The 14,945-nt window shown below is 49.7% G+C and overlaps 1 protein-coding gene across 1 annotated transcript; it reads left to right on the top strand.

The window, feature by feature from the left end:
* Positions 1-4,407: 4,407 nt before the first annotated feature.
* Positions 4,408-9,931, top strand: paqr9 (progestin and adipoQ receptor family member 9). Its single transcript, XM_041181370.1, has 2 exons — positions 4,408-5,477; positions 9,679-9,931. Exon 1 carries the CDS (start codon positions 4,472-4,474, stop codon positions 5,465-5,467), a length of 996 nt encoding a protein of 331 aa, XP_041037304.1. The 5' UTR covers positions 4,408-4,471; the 3' UTR covers positions 5,468-5,477; positions 9,679-9,931.
* The last annotated feature ends 5,014 nt before the right edge of the window (positions 9,932-14,945 follow it).

The following is a 14,945-nucleotide window of genomic DNA, read 5'->3' as shown; positions in this document are numbered from 1 at the left end:
GTGAGAGAGGAGTGTGAGAGATAGAGAGAGTGTGAGATCGGAGGAATGTGAGAGATAGAGACTGTGGGAGAGGAGGATTGTGAGAGATAGAGAGTGTGAGAGATAGAGATACTGTGGGAGAGGAGGAGTTTGAGAGATCGAGAGAGTGTGGGAGAGGAGGAGTGTGAGAGATAGAAACAGTGTGAGAGAGGAGGAGTGTGAGAGATACAGTGTAGGAGAGGAGGAGTTTGAGAGATATAGAGAGTGTGGGAGAATTGGAGTGTGAGAGATAGAGAGAGTGTGGGAGAGGAGGAGTGTGAGAGATAGAGAGAGTGTGGGAGAGGAGGAGTGTGAGAGATAGAGAGTGTGTGAGAGAGGAGGAGTGTGAGAGATAGAGAGAGTGTGAGAGAGGAGGAGTGTGAAAGATTGTGAGAGTGTGAGAGAGGAGGACTGTGAGAGATAGAGAGAATGTTAGAGAGGAGGAGGTTGAGAGATAGAGATTGTGTGAGAGAGGAGGAGTGTTAGAGATAGAGAGAGTGTGAGAGAGCAGGAGTGTGAGAGATAGAGAGACTGTGGGAGAGGAGGAGTGTGAGAGATAGAGAATTGTGGGATAGGTGATGTGTGAGAGATAGAAAGAATGTGGGAGGGGAGGTGTGTCAGAGATAGAGAGAGTGTTAGAGAGGAGGTGTGTGAGAGATACAGAGAGTTTGGGAGAGGATGAGTGTGAGAGATAGACAGAGTGTGGGAGAGGAGGAGTGTGAGAGATAGACAGAGTGTGGGAGAGGAGGAGTGTGAGAGATAGAGACTTTGTGGGAGAGGAGGAGTGTGAGCATTAGAGTGTGGGTCAGGAGGAGTGTGAGAGAGGAGGAGTGTGAGAAATCGAGAGAGTGTGAGAGAGGAGGAGTGTGAGAGATAGAGTGTGGGAGAGGAGGAGTGTGAGAGATAGAGAGAGTGTTGGAGAGGAGGAGTGAGAGATAGAGAGAGTGTGGGAGAGGAGGAGTGTGAGAGATAGAGAGAGTGTGGGAGAGGAGGAGTGTGAGAGATAGAGAGAGTGTGGGAGAGGAGGAGTGTGAGAGAGAGTGTGTGGGAGAGGAGGAGTGTGAGAGATAGAGTGTGAGAGAGGAGGAGTGTGAGTGATAGAGAGAATGTGAGAGAGGAGGCTTGTGAGAGATAGGGTGTGAGAGAGGAGGAGTGTGAGAGATAGGTTGTGAGAGAGGAGGAGTGTGAGAGATAGAGAGAGTGTGAGGGAGGAGTTTGAGAGTTAGAGTGTAAGTGAGGTGGAGTGTAAGAGATAGAAAGAGTGTGGGAGAGGAGGAGTGTGAGAGATAGAGAGAATGTGAGAGAGGAGGAGTGTGAGAGATAGAGAGAGTCTGAGAGATAGCGAGTGTGGGAGAGGAGGAGTGTGAGAGATAGAGAGACTGTGGGAGAGGAGGAGTGTGAGAGATAGAGCGATTGTGGGAGAGGTGGATTGTGAGAGATACAGAGAGTTTGGGACAGGAGGAGTGTGAGAGAGGAGGAGTGTGAGAGATAGTGTCGGAGAGGAGGAGTGTGAGAGATAGACAGAGTGTGGGAGTGGAGGAGTGTGAGAGATAGAGAGAGTGTGGGAGAGGAGGAGTGTGAGAGATAGAGAGAGTGTGGGAGAGGAGGAGTGTGAGAGATAGAGAGAGTGTGGGAGAGGAGGAGTGTGAGAGATAGAGAGAGTGTGGGAGAGCAGGATTGTGAGAGATAGAGAGAGTGTGGGAGAGGAGGAGTGTTAGAGATCGAGAGTGTGTGGGAGAGGAGGAGTGTGAGAGATAGAGAGACTGTGGGAGAGGAGGAGTGTGAGAGATAGAGAGATTGTGGGAGAGGAGGAGTGTGAGAGATAGAGCGATTGTGGGAGAGGTGGATTGTGAGAGATACAGAGAGTTTGGGACAGGAGGAGTGTGAGAGAGGAGGAGTGTGAGAGATAGTGTGGGAGAGGAGGAGTGTGAGAGATAGACAGAGTGTGGGAGTGGAGGAGTGTGAGAGATCGAGAGAGTGTGGGAGAGGAGGAGTGTGAGAGATAGAGAGATTGAGGGAGAGGAGGAGTGTGAGAGATAGAGAGAGTGTGGGAGAGGAGGAGTGTGAGAGATAGAGAGAGTGTGGGAGAGCAGGATTGTGAGAGATAGAGAGAGTGTGGGAGAGGAGGAGTGTTAGAGATCGAGAGTGTGTGGGAGAGGAGGAGTGTGAGAGATAGAGAGACTGTGGGAGAGGAGGAGTGTGAGAGATAGAGAGATTGTGGGAGAGGTGGATTGTGAGAGATACAGAGAGTTTGGGACAGGAGGAGTGTGAGAGATAGTGTGTGGGAGAGGAGGAGTGTGAGAGATAGACAGAGTGTGGGAGTGGAGGAGTGTGAGAGATAGAGAGAGTGTGGGAGAGGAGGAGTGTGAGAGATAGAGGGAGTGTGAGACATATAGAGATTGTGGGAGAGGAGGAGTGTGAGAGATAGAGAGATTGTGGGAGAGCAGGATTGTGAGAGATAGAGAGAGTGTGGGAGAGGAGGAGTGTTAGAGATCGAGAGTGTGTGGGAGAGGAGGAGTGTGAGAGATAGAGAGACTGTGGGAGAGGAGGAGTGTGAGAGATAGAGAGATTGTGGGAGAGGTGGATTGTGAGAGATACAGAGAGTTTGGGACAGGAGGAGTGTGAGAGATAGTGTGTGGGAGAGGAGGAGTGTGAGAGATAGTGTGTGGGAGAGGAGGAGTGTGAGAGATAGTGTGGGAGAGGAGGAGTGTGAGAGATAGACAGAGTGTGGGAGTGGAGGAGTGTGAGAGATAGAGTGTGGGAGAGGAGGAGTGTGAGAGATGAGAGAGTGTGGGAGAGGAGGAGTGTGAGAGATAGAGTGTGGGAGAGGAGGAGTGTGAGAGATAGAGTGTGGGAGAGGAGGAGTGTGAGAGATAGAGAGAATGTGAGAGAGGAGGAGTGTGAGAGATAGAGAGAGTCTGAGAGATAGCGAGTGTGGGAGAGGAGGAGTGTGAGAGATAGTGTGGGAGAGGAGGAGTGTGAGAGATAGAGTGTGGGAGAGGAGGAGTGTGAGAGATAGAGAGAGTGTGAGAGTGGAGGAGTGTGAGAGATAGAGAGAGTGTGGGAGAGGAGGAGTGTGAGAGATAGAGAGAGTGTGAGAGAGGAGGAGTGTGAGAGATAGAGAGAGTGTGGGAGAGGCGGAGTGTGAGAGATAGAGAGAGTGTGGGAGAGGAGGAGTGTGAGAGATAGAGAGAGTGTGGGAGAGGAGGAGTGTGAGAGATAGAGAGAGTGTGGGAGATGAGGAGTGTGAGAGATGAGAGAGTGTGGGAGAGGAGGAGTGTGAGAGATAGAGAGACTGTGGGAGAGGTGGATTGTGAGAGATACAGAGAGTTTGGGACAGGAGGAGTGTGAGAGATAGAGTGTGGGAGAGGAGGAGTGTGAGGGATAGAGTGTGGGAGAGGAGGAGTGTGAGAGATAGTGTGTGGGAGAGGAGGAGTGTGAGGGATAGAGTGTGGGAGAGGAGGAGTGTGAGAGATAGACAGAGTGTGGGAGTGGAGGAGTGTGAGAGATGAGAGAGTGTGAGAGAGGAGGAGTGTGAGAGATGAGAGAGTGTGAGAGAGGAGGAGTGTGAGAGATGAGAGAGTGTGAGAGAGGAGGAGTGTGAGAGATGAGAGAGTCTGAGAGATAGCGAGTGTGGGAGAGGAGGAGTGTGAGAGATAGTGTGGGAGAGGAGGAGTGTGAGAGATAGAGTGTGGGAGAGGAGGAGTGTGAGAGATAGAGAGAGTGTGAGAGAGTAGGAGTGTGAGAGATAGAGAGAGTGTGGGAGAGGAGGAGTGTGAGAGATAGAGAGAGTGTGAGAGAGGAGGAGTGTGAGAGATAGAGAGAGTGTGGGAGAGGAGAAGTGTGAGAGATAGAGAGAGTGTGGGAGAGGAGGAGTGTGAGAGATAGAGAGAGTGTGGGAGAGGAGGAGTGTGAGAGATAGAGAGAGTGTGGGAGAGGAGGAGTGTGAGAGATAGAGAGAGTGTGGGAGAGGAGGAGTGTGAGAGATAGAGAGACTGTGGGAGAGGTGGATTGTGAGAGATACAGAGAGTTTGGGACAGGAGGAGTGTGAGAGATAGAGTGTGGGAGAGGAGGAGTGTGAGGGATAGAGTGTGGGAGAGGAGGAGTGTGAGAGATAGTGTGTGGGAGAGGAGGAGTGTGAGGGATAGAGTGTGGGAGAGGAGGAGTGTGAGAGATAGACAGAGTGTGGGAGTGGAGGAGTGTGAGAGATGAGAGAGTGTGAGAGAGGAGGAGTGTGAGAGATGAGAGAGTGTGAGAGAGGAGGAGTGTGAGAGATGAGAGAGTGTGAGAGAGGAGGAGTGTGAGAGATGAGAGAGTGTGAGAGAGGAGGAGTGTGAGAGATGAGAGAGTGTGGGAGAGGAGCGGCTCTGGGCAGAGGGAGCGGCTGGGATTGCGGTTTGGGAGCCGGGTTTGTTGTGCTGCGGCTCTTGTTGGGTCCGGGCTCGGGTTGGACATGTGTAGCCGGCTGCGGGTGAGCGTCCTGCGGACACAGGGACAGGTTCCGGCCCGGGTCACCGAGAGCTTCATCCTGAGCGGTTACCGGCTGGAATTCAGCTTCACCCAGTGCCTGATCTCCGCCTTCCGCCCTACCAACGAGACCGGCAACTTCTGGACCCATTTCCTCGGCCTTTTCGTCTTTGCATTTCATTTCTGGGAGCTATTCGACCATGGAAGCCGCGCCAGCTTGCTGGAGCCTTTCCTCTACCCCTATTGGAGCTACTGTGTTGGGGTTGGCGGGCTGTTGGTGGTTAGCTCCATGGCTCATCTCTTTAACTCAATGTCCCTGCTCATCAGGGAGATCTGTTTCTTCATCGACTATGGAACCATCAGTGTCTACACAGTCAGTTCTTCCCTCTGTTACTATTACTATATTCACCACGGAGGACAGTGCCAGGGCGCTCCAGCCACTCCGAGCCAGCTGGACAGCTGGTTTGAGATGCTCTACATCCCCTGCACCTGCCTGATCGCACTCCTTTGCACCATGTTCTGCTGTAACACCAGGATAATCTGGCGAAGGCATCGCTATACCATCCGCACTCTGGTCTTCCTGCTGCCTTTCACCATCTCGTCCAGCCCGGTCTTTTACAAACTCTACACTGGCACCCAGCGCTCCGGGGACACCCTGGCCTTCTTCACCCGACATTGTTTCTGGCTGCTGGCCTCAGCAATCTTCAACATCAGCAAGATCCCTGAGCGCTTCTGCCCTGGGAAGTTTGACATCGTGGGTCACAGTCACCAGTGGTTCCATTTCTGCACCTTCATGAGCATCCTGGACGAGCTGCACATGATCAAAGGAGAGATGAAGATTTTCAGGACGGAACTTGGACCTTCGCCCACTTTCCTGCACACCTTCGGGGTGCTGCTCTGTCTTCAGTGCTGCACCGCGGCCCTCATCACCTGGTTCTCGGTCCAGGCCGTGTCGACACATAGGATTTCAAAATCCCAGTAGAATTGACTGGGTGAGTGTGAGATCGTGTGCGAGTGTGTCTGTGAGTGAGTTAGTCCTGAGTGTGAGCGGGTTAGTCCTGAAGGTCAGTGAGTTAGTGTGTTACTGAGTGTGAGCAAGTTAGTCCAGAGTGTCAGCGAGCTAGTGTGTTATTGAGTGTGAGAATTAATAGAGTGTGTGAATTAGTGTCTTACTGAGTGTGAGAGAGTTAGTCCTGAGTGTGAGCAAGTTAGTGTGTTACTGAGCATGAGTTCATCCTGAGTGTGATCAAGCTAGTGTATTGTTAACAGTGAGAGAGCTAGTGTGTTAATGAGTGTGACAAGTTAATCCTGAGTGTCAGCGAGCTAGTATGTTATTGAGCATGAGCAAGTTAGTCCTGAGTATGAGCGAGTTAGTGTGTTACTAATTATGAGCGAGCTAGTCCTGAGTGTGAGTGAGCCAGTGTGTTACTGAGCATGAGCAAGTTAGTGTGTTGCTGTGTGAGCAAGTTAGTCCTGAGTCTGAGCGAGTTAGTGTGTTACTGAGTGAGTGAGTTAGTCCTGAGTGTGAGCGAATTAGTGTGTTACTGAGTGAGAGAGTTAGTCCTAAGTGTTAGTGAGCTAGTGTGTTACTGAGAGTGAGAGAGTTAGTCCTGAGTGTGAGTGAGTTAGTGTGTTACTGAGAGTGAGAGAGTTAGTCCTGAGTGTGAGTGAGTTAGTGTGTTACTGAGTGAGAGAGCTAGTCCTGAGTGTGAGTGAGTTGGTGTGTTACTGAGAGTGAGAGAGTTAGTCCTTAGTGTGAGTGAGTTGGTGTGTTACTGAGAGTGAGAGGGTTAGTCCTGAGTGTGAGTGAGTTAGTGTGTTACTGAGAGTGAGTTAGTCCTGAGTGTGAGCGAGTTAGTGTGTCACTGAGTGAGAGAGCTGGTCCTGAGTGTGAGTGAGTTGGTGTGTTACTGAGAGTGAGAGAGTTAGTCCTTAGTGTGACTGAGTTGGTGTGTTACTGAGAGTGAGAGTTAGGCCTGAGTGTGAGTGAGTTAGTGCATTACTGAGAGTGAGAGAGCTAGTGTGTTACTGAATGTGAGTGTTAGTCCTGAGTGTGAGTGTGCTAGTGTGTTAATGAGTGTGAGCAAGTTAGTCCTGAGTGTCAGCGAGCTAGTGTGTTGAGCAAGCTCGTCCTGAATGTGAGTGCTAGTGTGTTACTGAGTGTGAAAGTTAGTCCTGAGTGTGCACAAGCTAGCTTGTTACTGAGAGTGAGTTAGTGTATTATTGAGGGTGACCGAGTTAGTTCTGAGTGTTAATGAGCTAGTGTGTTAGTGAGTGTGAGTGAGCTAGTCCTGAGTGTGTGAGCTAGTGTGTTACTGAGTGTGAGTGAGCTAGTCCTGAGTGTGTGAGTTAGTGTGTTAGTGAGTGTGAGTGAGCTAGTCCTGAGTGTGTGAGCTAGTGTGTTACTGAGTGTGACTGAGCTAGTCCTGAGTGAGTAAGCTAGTGTGGTACTGACTGTGAGCGAGCTGGTGTGTTACTGAGTGTGAGCGAGCTTGTGTGTTACTGAGTTTGAAAGTTAGTACTGAGTGTCAGGAAGCTATTGTGTTATTGAGTGTGAGCTAGATGGTCCTGAGTGTTAGTGAGCTAGTGTGTTACTGAGTGTGAGAGAGTTAGTCCTGAGTGTCAGTGAGCTAGTGTGTTATTGAGTGTGAGTAAGTTAGCCCTGAGTGTGAGCAAGCTAGTGTGTTACTGAGAGTGCACAAGTTAGTCCTGAATGTGAGCAAGCTAGTGTGTTACTGAGAACGAGAGATCTAGTGTGTTATTGAGTCTGAGCGAGTTAGTCGAGTGTGAGCAAGCCAGTGTGTTACTGAGTGTGAGCAAGCTAGTGTGTTACCGAGTGTGAGTGAGCTCGTGTGTTACTGAGAGTGCATAAGTTAGTCCTGAATGTGAGCAAGCTAGTGTGTTACTGAGTGTGTGAGCTAGTGTGTTACTGAGTGTGAGAGTTAGTCCTGAGTGTCAGTGAGCTAGTGTATTATTGAGTGTGAACAAGTTAGCCCTGAGTGTGAGCAAGCTAGTGTGTTACTGAGTATGCACAAGTTAGTCTTGAATGTGAGCAAGCTAGTGTGTTACTGAGAATGAGAGATCTAGTATGTTACTGAGTGTGAGTGAGTTAGTCCTGAGTGTGAGCAAGCCAGTGTGTTACTGAGTGTGAGCAAGCTACTGTGTTACTGAGTGTGAGTGAGCTCGTGTGTTACTGAGTGTGCACAAGTTAGTCCTGAATGTGAGCAAGCTAGTGTGTTACTGAGTGTGAGTGAGCTTGCATGGTACTGAGCGTGAGAGAGTTAGTCCTGGGTATGAGTGAGCTAGTGTGTTACTGAGTGTGAGAGTTAGTCCTGTGTGTGAGCGAGCTAGTGTGTTCCTGAGCGTGAAAGAGTTAGTCCTGGGTATGAGCGAGCTAGTGTGTTACTGAGTGTGAGAGGTAGTCCTGTGTGTGAGCGAGCTAGTGTGTTATTCAGTGTGAGCTAGTCCTGAGTGTGAACGAGTTGCTGTGTTACTGAGTGTGAGCAAGTTAGTCCTGTGTGTGAGCGAGCTAGTGTGTTCCTGAATGTGAGAGAGTTAGTCCTGGGTATGAGCGAGCTAGTGTGTTCCTGAGTGTGAACAAGTTAGTCCTGTGTGTGAGCGAGCTAGTGTGTTATTCAGTGTGAGCGAGTTAGTCCTGAGTGTGAACGAGTTGCTGTGTTACTGAGTGTGAGTGAGTTAGTCCTGAGTGTGAGTGAGCTTGCATGGTACTGAGCGTGAGAGAGTTAGTCCTGGGTATGAGCGAGCTAGTGTGTTCCTGAATGTGAGAGTTAGTCCTGTGTGTGAGCGAGCTAGTGTGTTCCTGAGCGTGAGAGAGTTAGTCCTGGGTATGAGTGAGCTAGTGTGTTCCTGAGTGTGAGTGAGTTAGTGTGTTATTGACTGTGAGCAAGCTAATATGTTACTGAGCATGAGAGAGTTACTGTGTTACTAAGTGTGAGTGAGCTAGTGGGTTACTGAGTGTGAACGAATTAGTCTTGTGTGTGAGTGAGATAGTGTGTTACTGAGTGTGAGTGAGTTAATGTGTTACTGAGTGTGAGCAAGCTAATGGGTTACTGAGTGTGAGAGAGTTAATGTGTTATCGACTGTGAGCAAGCTAATGGGTTACTGAGTGTGAGTGAGCTAGTGGGTTACTGAGTGTGAACGAATTAGTCCTGTGTGTGAGTGAGTTAGTGTGTTACTAAGTGTGAGTGAGCTAGTGGGTTACTGAGTGTGAGAGAGTTAATGTGTTACTGAGTGTGAGTGAGTTAGGAGGTTACTGAATGTGAATGAATTAGTCCTGTGTGTGAGTGAGCTAGTGTGTTACTGAGTGTGTGAGCTAGTGTGTTACTGAGTGTGAGCAAGCTAATGGGTAACTGAGTGAGTGAGAGTTAGTCCTGAGTGTGAGCAAGTTGGTGTGTTACTGACTGTGAGTTAGTGTGATGCTGCGTGTGAGCAAGGTAGTGTGTTACTGAGTGTGAGTGAGTAAGTGTGTTATTGAGTGTGATGAGTTAGTCTGTTACTGAGTGTGAGCAAGCTAGTGTGTTACTGAGTGTGAGCAAGGTAGTGTGTTACTAAGTGTGAGCAAATTAATCCTGAGTGTGTCCAAGTTAGTGTTACTGAGTGTGAGCAAGATAGTGTGTTACTGAGCATGAGCGAGTTAGTCCTGCGTGTAAGTGAGCTAGTGTTTTACTGAGTGTGAGCAAGTTAGTGTGTGTGTTAGAGTGTGAGTGAATTAGTTCTGAGTATGAGCAAGCTAGGGTGTTAATGAGTGTGAGTGAGCTAGTGTGAATGTGCCTAATTGAGTGAGAATGGCTGGATCGTGATGTGTGTGACATACACACCTTCACAGAGTGGATCAGTTAGTGAGGGAGAGTGTTAATGTATGTGTGAGTCTGTGTATCGGAGATTGTGTGAATGTGTGTATCATTGATTGTGTGTGTGAGAATGTCAGTGAGAGCATCAGTGAGTGTGTATGAGTGTCATGTGTGTGTGTGTGTCAATGAGTGAGTGTGTGTGTGCGCATCAGCAGAGTGTCAGTGAGTGTGTGTGTGTGAATATCGTGTGTGAGAGTGTCAGTGAGTGTGTGTGTGTGTGTGTGTGCGTGTGTGCATTAGCGGAGTGTCAGTGAGTGTGTGTTGTGGGTAAGTGTGTCAGTTTATTGTATCTCTCTATTTCAATCCATGTTGCTTTGTACAGGAGCTGCATTGCTGTGAGAACAGTTCTCTGCCCATTCCTCCACCGCAGTGAATCAAACACTGCCCACGTTGAGAGGAGGAGGTGATGCTTTGACCCTGGGATGGGGATGGACAGTCTGTCACTGCAGCACTGCAGCTCTTGTGTGACATCCACAAGTATATGTAAAGGATATGAATGTATAAAGATTTAAAATCAATGGATAAAAATGATGTCCGGGATACGGAAAACAATTAAATTATTTCTATGCTCTGAAGCAGCATGTGTTGGATGATGAGGAAGTTTGTGTGTGAGTGGGGGATGGGGACTCACTATCAGTTTTCACACTGTCACATCGAAGAATCCCTCACAAAGCCGGATGGGTTAGTGTTGTGTCAGTGAGTGACGTCAGTGCCCTATGAATAGTCCCAGCTGCAAGTGAAACCGAGTGCAGTCACTGCAATAACATGAGAGCAAAAACTGCAGCAGCAATTTCACCAAAATCTACCCCATTAACTCCTGAACCTTCATCTCCCGCTCCTGATGCCCCCAGAAACTGACTGACGCCGTGATCAAATCCCCTCAGCGGACATCCAAACCCTTACCACAACTGGACCCAGTGACCTTGCCCAATGACAGGGAGGGTGTTCAGACTGAAATCGTCAACTGTATTTGACGAGACTGTTAGTTACTCTTTCCCGGGATGTGGGCTTCACTGGCTGGGCCCAGCATTTATTGCCCATCCCTAATTGCCCTTCAGGAGGTGGTAGTGAGCTGCCTACTTGAGCCGCTGCAGTCTGTTTGACATTTCTCACACAGTTGGAACAATTGCCTATCTGTCTCCCTGACCTCAGGGGCAGGTCAGAAACAACCATGTTACCGTAGATAAGAGCTGCTGAAGTTGAAGAGTCACACGGACTCGAAATGTTAACTGTGTTCTCTCCGCAGATACTGTCAGACCTGCTGAGATTTTCCAGCTATTTTTGTTTTATGTTCCAATAGATCTTGAGTCAAAGATAAGCCAGACTGGGGAAGGGTAGCAGGTCCCCATCGCTGAGGTGAAGCAGACAAATTTCCCGAACACTGGGGGATCATTTCATGACTGAGTCGATCTCTCCAATTGCTGATTGCTTTTATTAGCACATTTATCAATTAATACCTTTCAAATACCACCAGCTGCCATGGTGGGATTTAAACCCGTCTCCCCAGGGGATTAAACACAGCCTCTAGATTATGAGCCCAGCAACATTCGCACTACACTAGATAACCATATACGTCAGACTATGCCATAGCCTGTTTCAGGAACTCAGAGAATGCATGGTGTCCTGCAAAGGAATCTCTCCTAAGGAGATGTTGACAAACCTCGAGTGTTTGATTGGGACAGTGTAGAGGGAGCCTCACTCTGTATCTAACCCCGTGCTGTACCTGTCCTGGGAGTGTTTGATGGGGACACTGTAGAGGGAGCTTTACTCTGTATCTAACCCCGTGCTGTACCTGTCCTGGGAGAGTTTGATGGGGACATTGCAGAGGGACCTTTACTCTGTATCTAACACCGTGCTGTACCTGTCCTGGGAGTGTTTGATGGGGAAAGTGTAGAGAGAGCTTTACTCTGTATCTATCCCCGTGCTGTACCTGTCCTGGGAGTGTTTGATGGGGACAATGTAGAGGGAGCTTTACTCTGTATCTAACCCCGTGCTGTACCTGTCCTGGGAGTGTTTGATGGGGACAATGTAGAGGGAGCTTTACTCTGTATCTAACCCCGTGCTGTACCTGTCCAGGGAGTGTTTGATGGGGACAGTGTAGAGGAAGCTTTACTCTGTATCTAACCCCGTGCTGTACCTGTCCTGGGAGTTTGATGGGGGCAGTGTAGAGGGATTCGTGGGAAATATTGCAAAATTTACACGGGGAAATCAGTATCATGTGATATTGGATCACACTCTGTAGGTCGCAAACTCCTGCTGAAAGTGTCTGTCTTGCTCTTTCTCCCTCTCTCTCACTCTTTCTCCCTTTCTCTCACTCTCCCTCTCGCCCTCTCTCTCTCTCCAAGGACTGGTTGGCTGTGACAGATGGTGGAGGAGCTCCTACAGCACAGCAGGTGTGTGCATCTGCCTTAAATTAACACACGGGGACAGGGGATAATATACACACGGGACAGGGGGTGATATACACGTGGGACTGGGGGTGATATACACACAGGGACAGGGGTTGATATACACATGGGGACAGGGGATAATATACACATGGGACAGGGGGTGATATACACATGGGGACAGGGGATAATATACACATGGGACTGGGGATGATATACACATGGGACTGGGGGTGATATACACACGGGGACAGGGGATAATATACACATGGGACTGGGGGTGATATACATACGGGACTGGGGGTGATATACACACAGGGACAGGGGGTGATATACACATGGGGACAGGGGATAATATACACATGGGACAGGGGGTGATATACACATGGGGACAGGGGATAATATACACATGGGACTGGGGATGATATACACATGGGACTGGGGGTGATATACACACGGGGACAGGGGAAAATATACACATGGGACTGGGGGTGAAATACACATGGGGACAGGGGATAATATACAATGGGTCTGGGGATGATATACTGATATACACACAGGGACAGGGGATAATATACACATGGGACTGGGGGTGATATACAAATGGGAACATGGGATAATATACACATGGGACTGGGGGTGATATACACATGGAGACTGGGGATGAGATACACACGGGACTGGGGGTGATATACACATGGGACTGGGGGTGATATACATACGGGACTGGGGGTGATATACACACAGGGACAGGGGATAATATACAATGGGACTGGGGGTGATATACACACGGGACTGGGGGTGATATACACACGGGGACAGGGGATAATATACACATGGGACTGGGGGTGATACACACATGGGACTGGGGGTGATATACACACGGGGACAGGGGATAATATACAATGGGACCTGGGATGATATACACACGGGACTGGGGCTGATATACACATGGGGACAGGGGGTGATATACATATGGGGACTGGGGGTGATATACACACGGGACAGGTGGTGATATACATACGGGGACAAGGGATAATATACACATGGTACTGGGGGTGATATACACACGGGGACAGGGGATAATATACACATGGGACTGGGGGTGATATATACACGGGACAGTGGGCGATATACATACGGGACAGGGGGTGATATACACACAGGGACAGGGAATGAGATATGGGACTGGGGATGAGATACACACGGGGACTGGGGGTGATATCCATACAGGACTGGAGGTAATATACACACGGGACAGTGGGTGATATGTATACAAATGGGACTTGGGATGATATACACACGGGGACTGGGTATGAGATACGGGACTGGGGGTGAGATACACACGGGGACTGGGGGTGATATCCATACAGGACTGGAGGTAATATACACACGGGGACAGGGAATAATATACACACGGGACTGGGGGTGATATACACAAGGGACTGGGGTTGATATACACACGGGACTGGGAGTGAAAAACACACGGGACTGGGGGTGATATACACACGGGACTGGGGGTGATATAGACATGGGACAGTGGGCGATATACATACGGGACAGGGGGTGATATACACACAGGGACAGGGAATGAGATATGGGACTGGGGATGAGATACACACGGGGACTGGGGGTGATATCCATACAGGACTGGAGGTAATATACACACGGGACAGTGGGTGATATGTATACAAATGGGACTTGGGATGATATACACACGGGGACTGGGTATGAGATACGGGACTGGGGGTGAGATACACACGGGGACTGGGGGTGATATCCATACAGGACTGGAGGTAATATACACACGGGGACAGGGAATAATATACACACGGGACTGGGGGTGATATACACAAGGGACTGGGGTTGATATACACACGGGACTGGGAGTGAAAAACACACGGGACTGGGGTGATATACACACGGGACTGGGGGTGACATAGACATGGGACTGGGAGTGAAAAACACACGGGACTGGGGGTGATATACACATGGGACAGTGGGTGATATACACATGGGGACTGGGGGTGATATACACATGGGGACTGGGGGTGATATACACACGGGGACTGGGGTGATATACACATGGGGACTGGGGTGATATACACACAGGGACGGGGGTGATATACACACAGGAACAGTGAGTGATATACACACGGGACTGGGGGTGATATACACACGGGGACAGGGGGTGATATACATACGGGACAGGGGGTGATATACACACGGGAACAGTGAGTGATATACACATGGGGACTGGGGGTGATATACACACGGGGACTGGGGTGATATACACACAGGGATGGGGGTGATATACATACGGGAACAGTGAGTGATATACACACGGGACTGGGGGTGATATACACACGGGGACAGGGGGTGATATACATATGGGACAGGGGGTGATATACACACGGGAACAGTGAGTGATATACACACGGGACTGTGGGTGATATACACACGGGGACAGGGGGTGATATACATACGGGACAGGGGGTGATATACACATGGGGACAGTGGGTGATATACACACGGGACTGGGGGTGATATAGACATGGGACTGGGAGTGAAAAACACACGGGACTGGGGGTGATATACACATGGGACAGTGGGTGATATACACACAGGGACTGGGGGTGAAATACACACGGGGACTGGGGGTGATATACACACGGGGACTGGGGTGATATACACACGGGGACAGGGGGTGATATACACACGGGAACAGTGAGTGATATACACACGGGACTGGGGGTGATATACACATGGGGACAGGGGGTGATATACATACGGGACAGGGGGTGATAAACACACGGGGACTGGGGGTGATATACACATGGGGACTGGGGTGAGATACACATGGGGACAGGGGGTGATATACACATGGGAACAGCGAGTGATATACACACGGGACTGGGGGCGATATACACACGGGGACAGGGGATGATATACATAAGGGACAGGGGGTGATGTACACATGGGGACTGGGGGTGATACACACACGGGACTTGGGGTGATATACACACGGGGACTGGTGGTGATATACACATGGGGACAGGGGGTGATATACACACTGGGACTGGGGGTGATATACACACGTTGACTGGGGGTCATATACACACAGGGACAGGGGGTGATATACACATGGAGACGGGGGTGATATACACAAGGGGACAGCGTGTGATATACATACGGGAATAGA

Source organism: Carcharodon carcharias, assembly GCF_017639515.1.
Source record: "Carcharodon carcharias isolate sCarCar2 chromosome 33 unlocalized genomic scaffold, sCarCar2.pri SUPER_33_unloc_2, whole genome shotgun sequence".
Taxonomy (NCBI): Eukaryota; Metazoa; Chordata; class Chondrichthyes; order Lamniformes; family Lamnidae; genus Carcharodon; species Carcharodon carcharias.
This window is presented reverse-complemented; position numbering and strand designations above follow the sequence as displayed.

Bases quoted from the DNA above. Each gene is read 5' to 3' on its own strand.
- paqr9 (XM_041181370.1), top strand. From the start codon at position 4,472: ATGTGTAGCCGGCTGCGGGTGAGCGTCCTGCGGACACAGGGACAGGTT.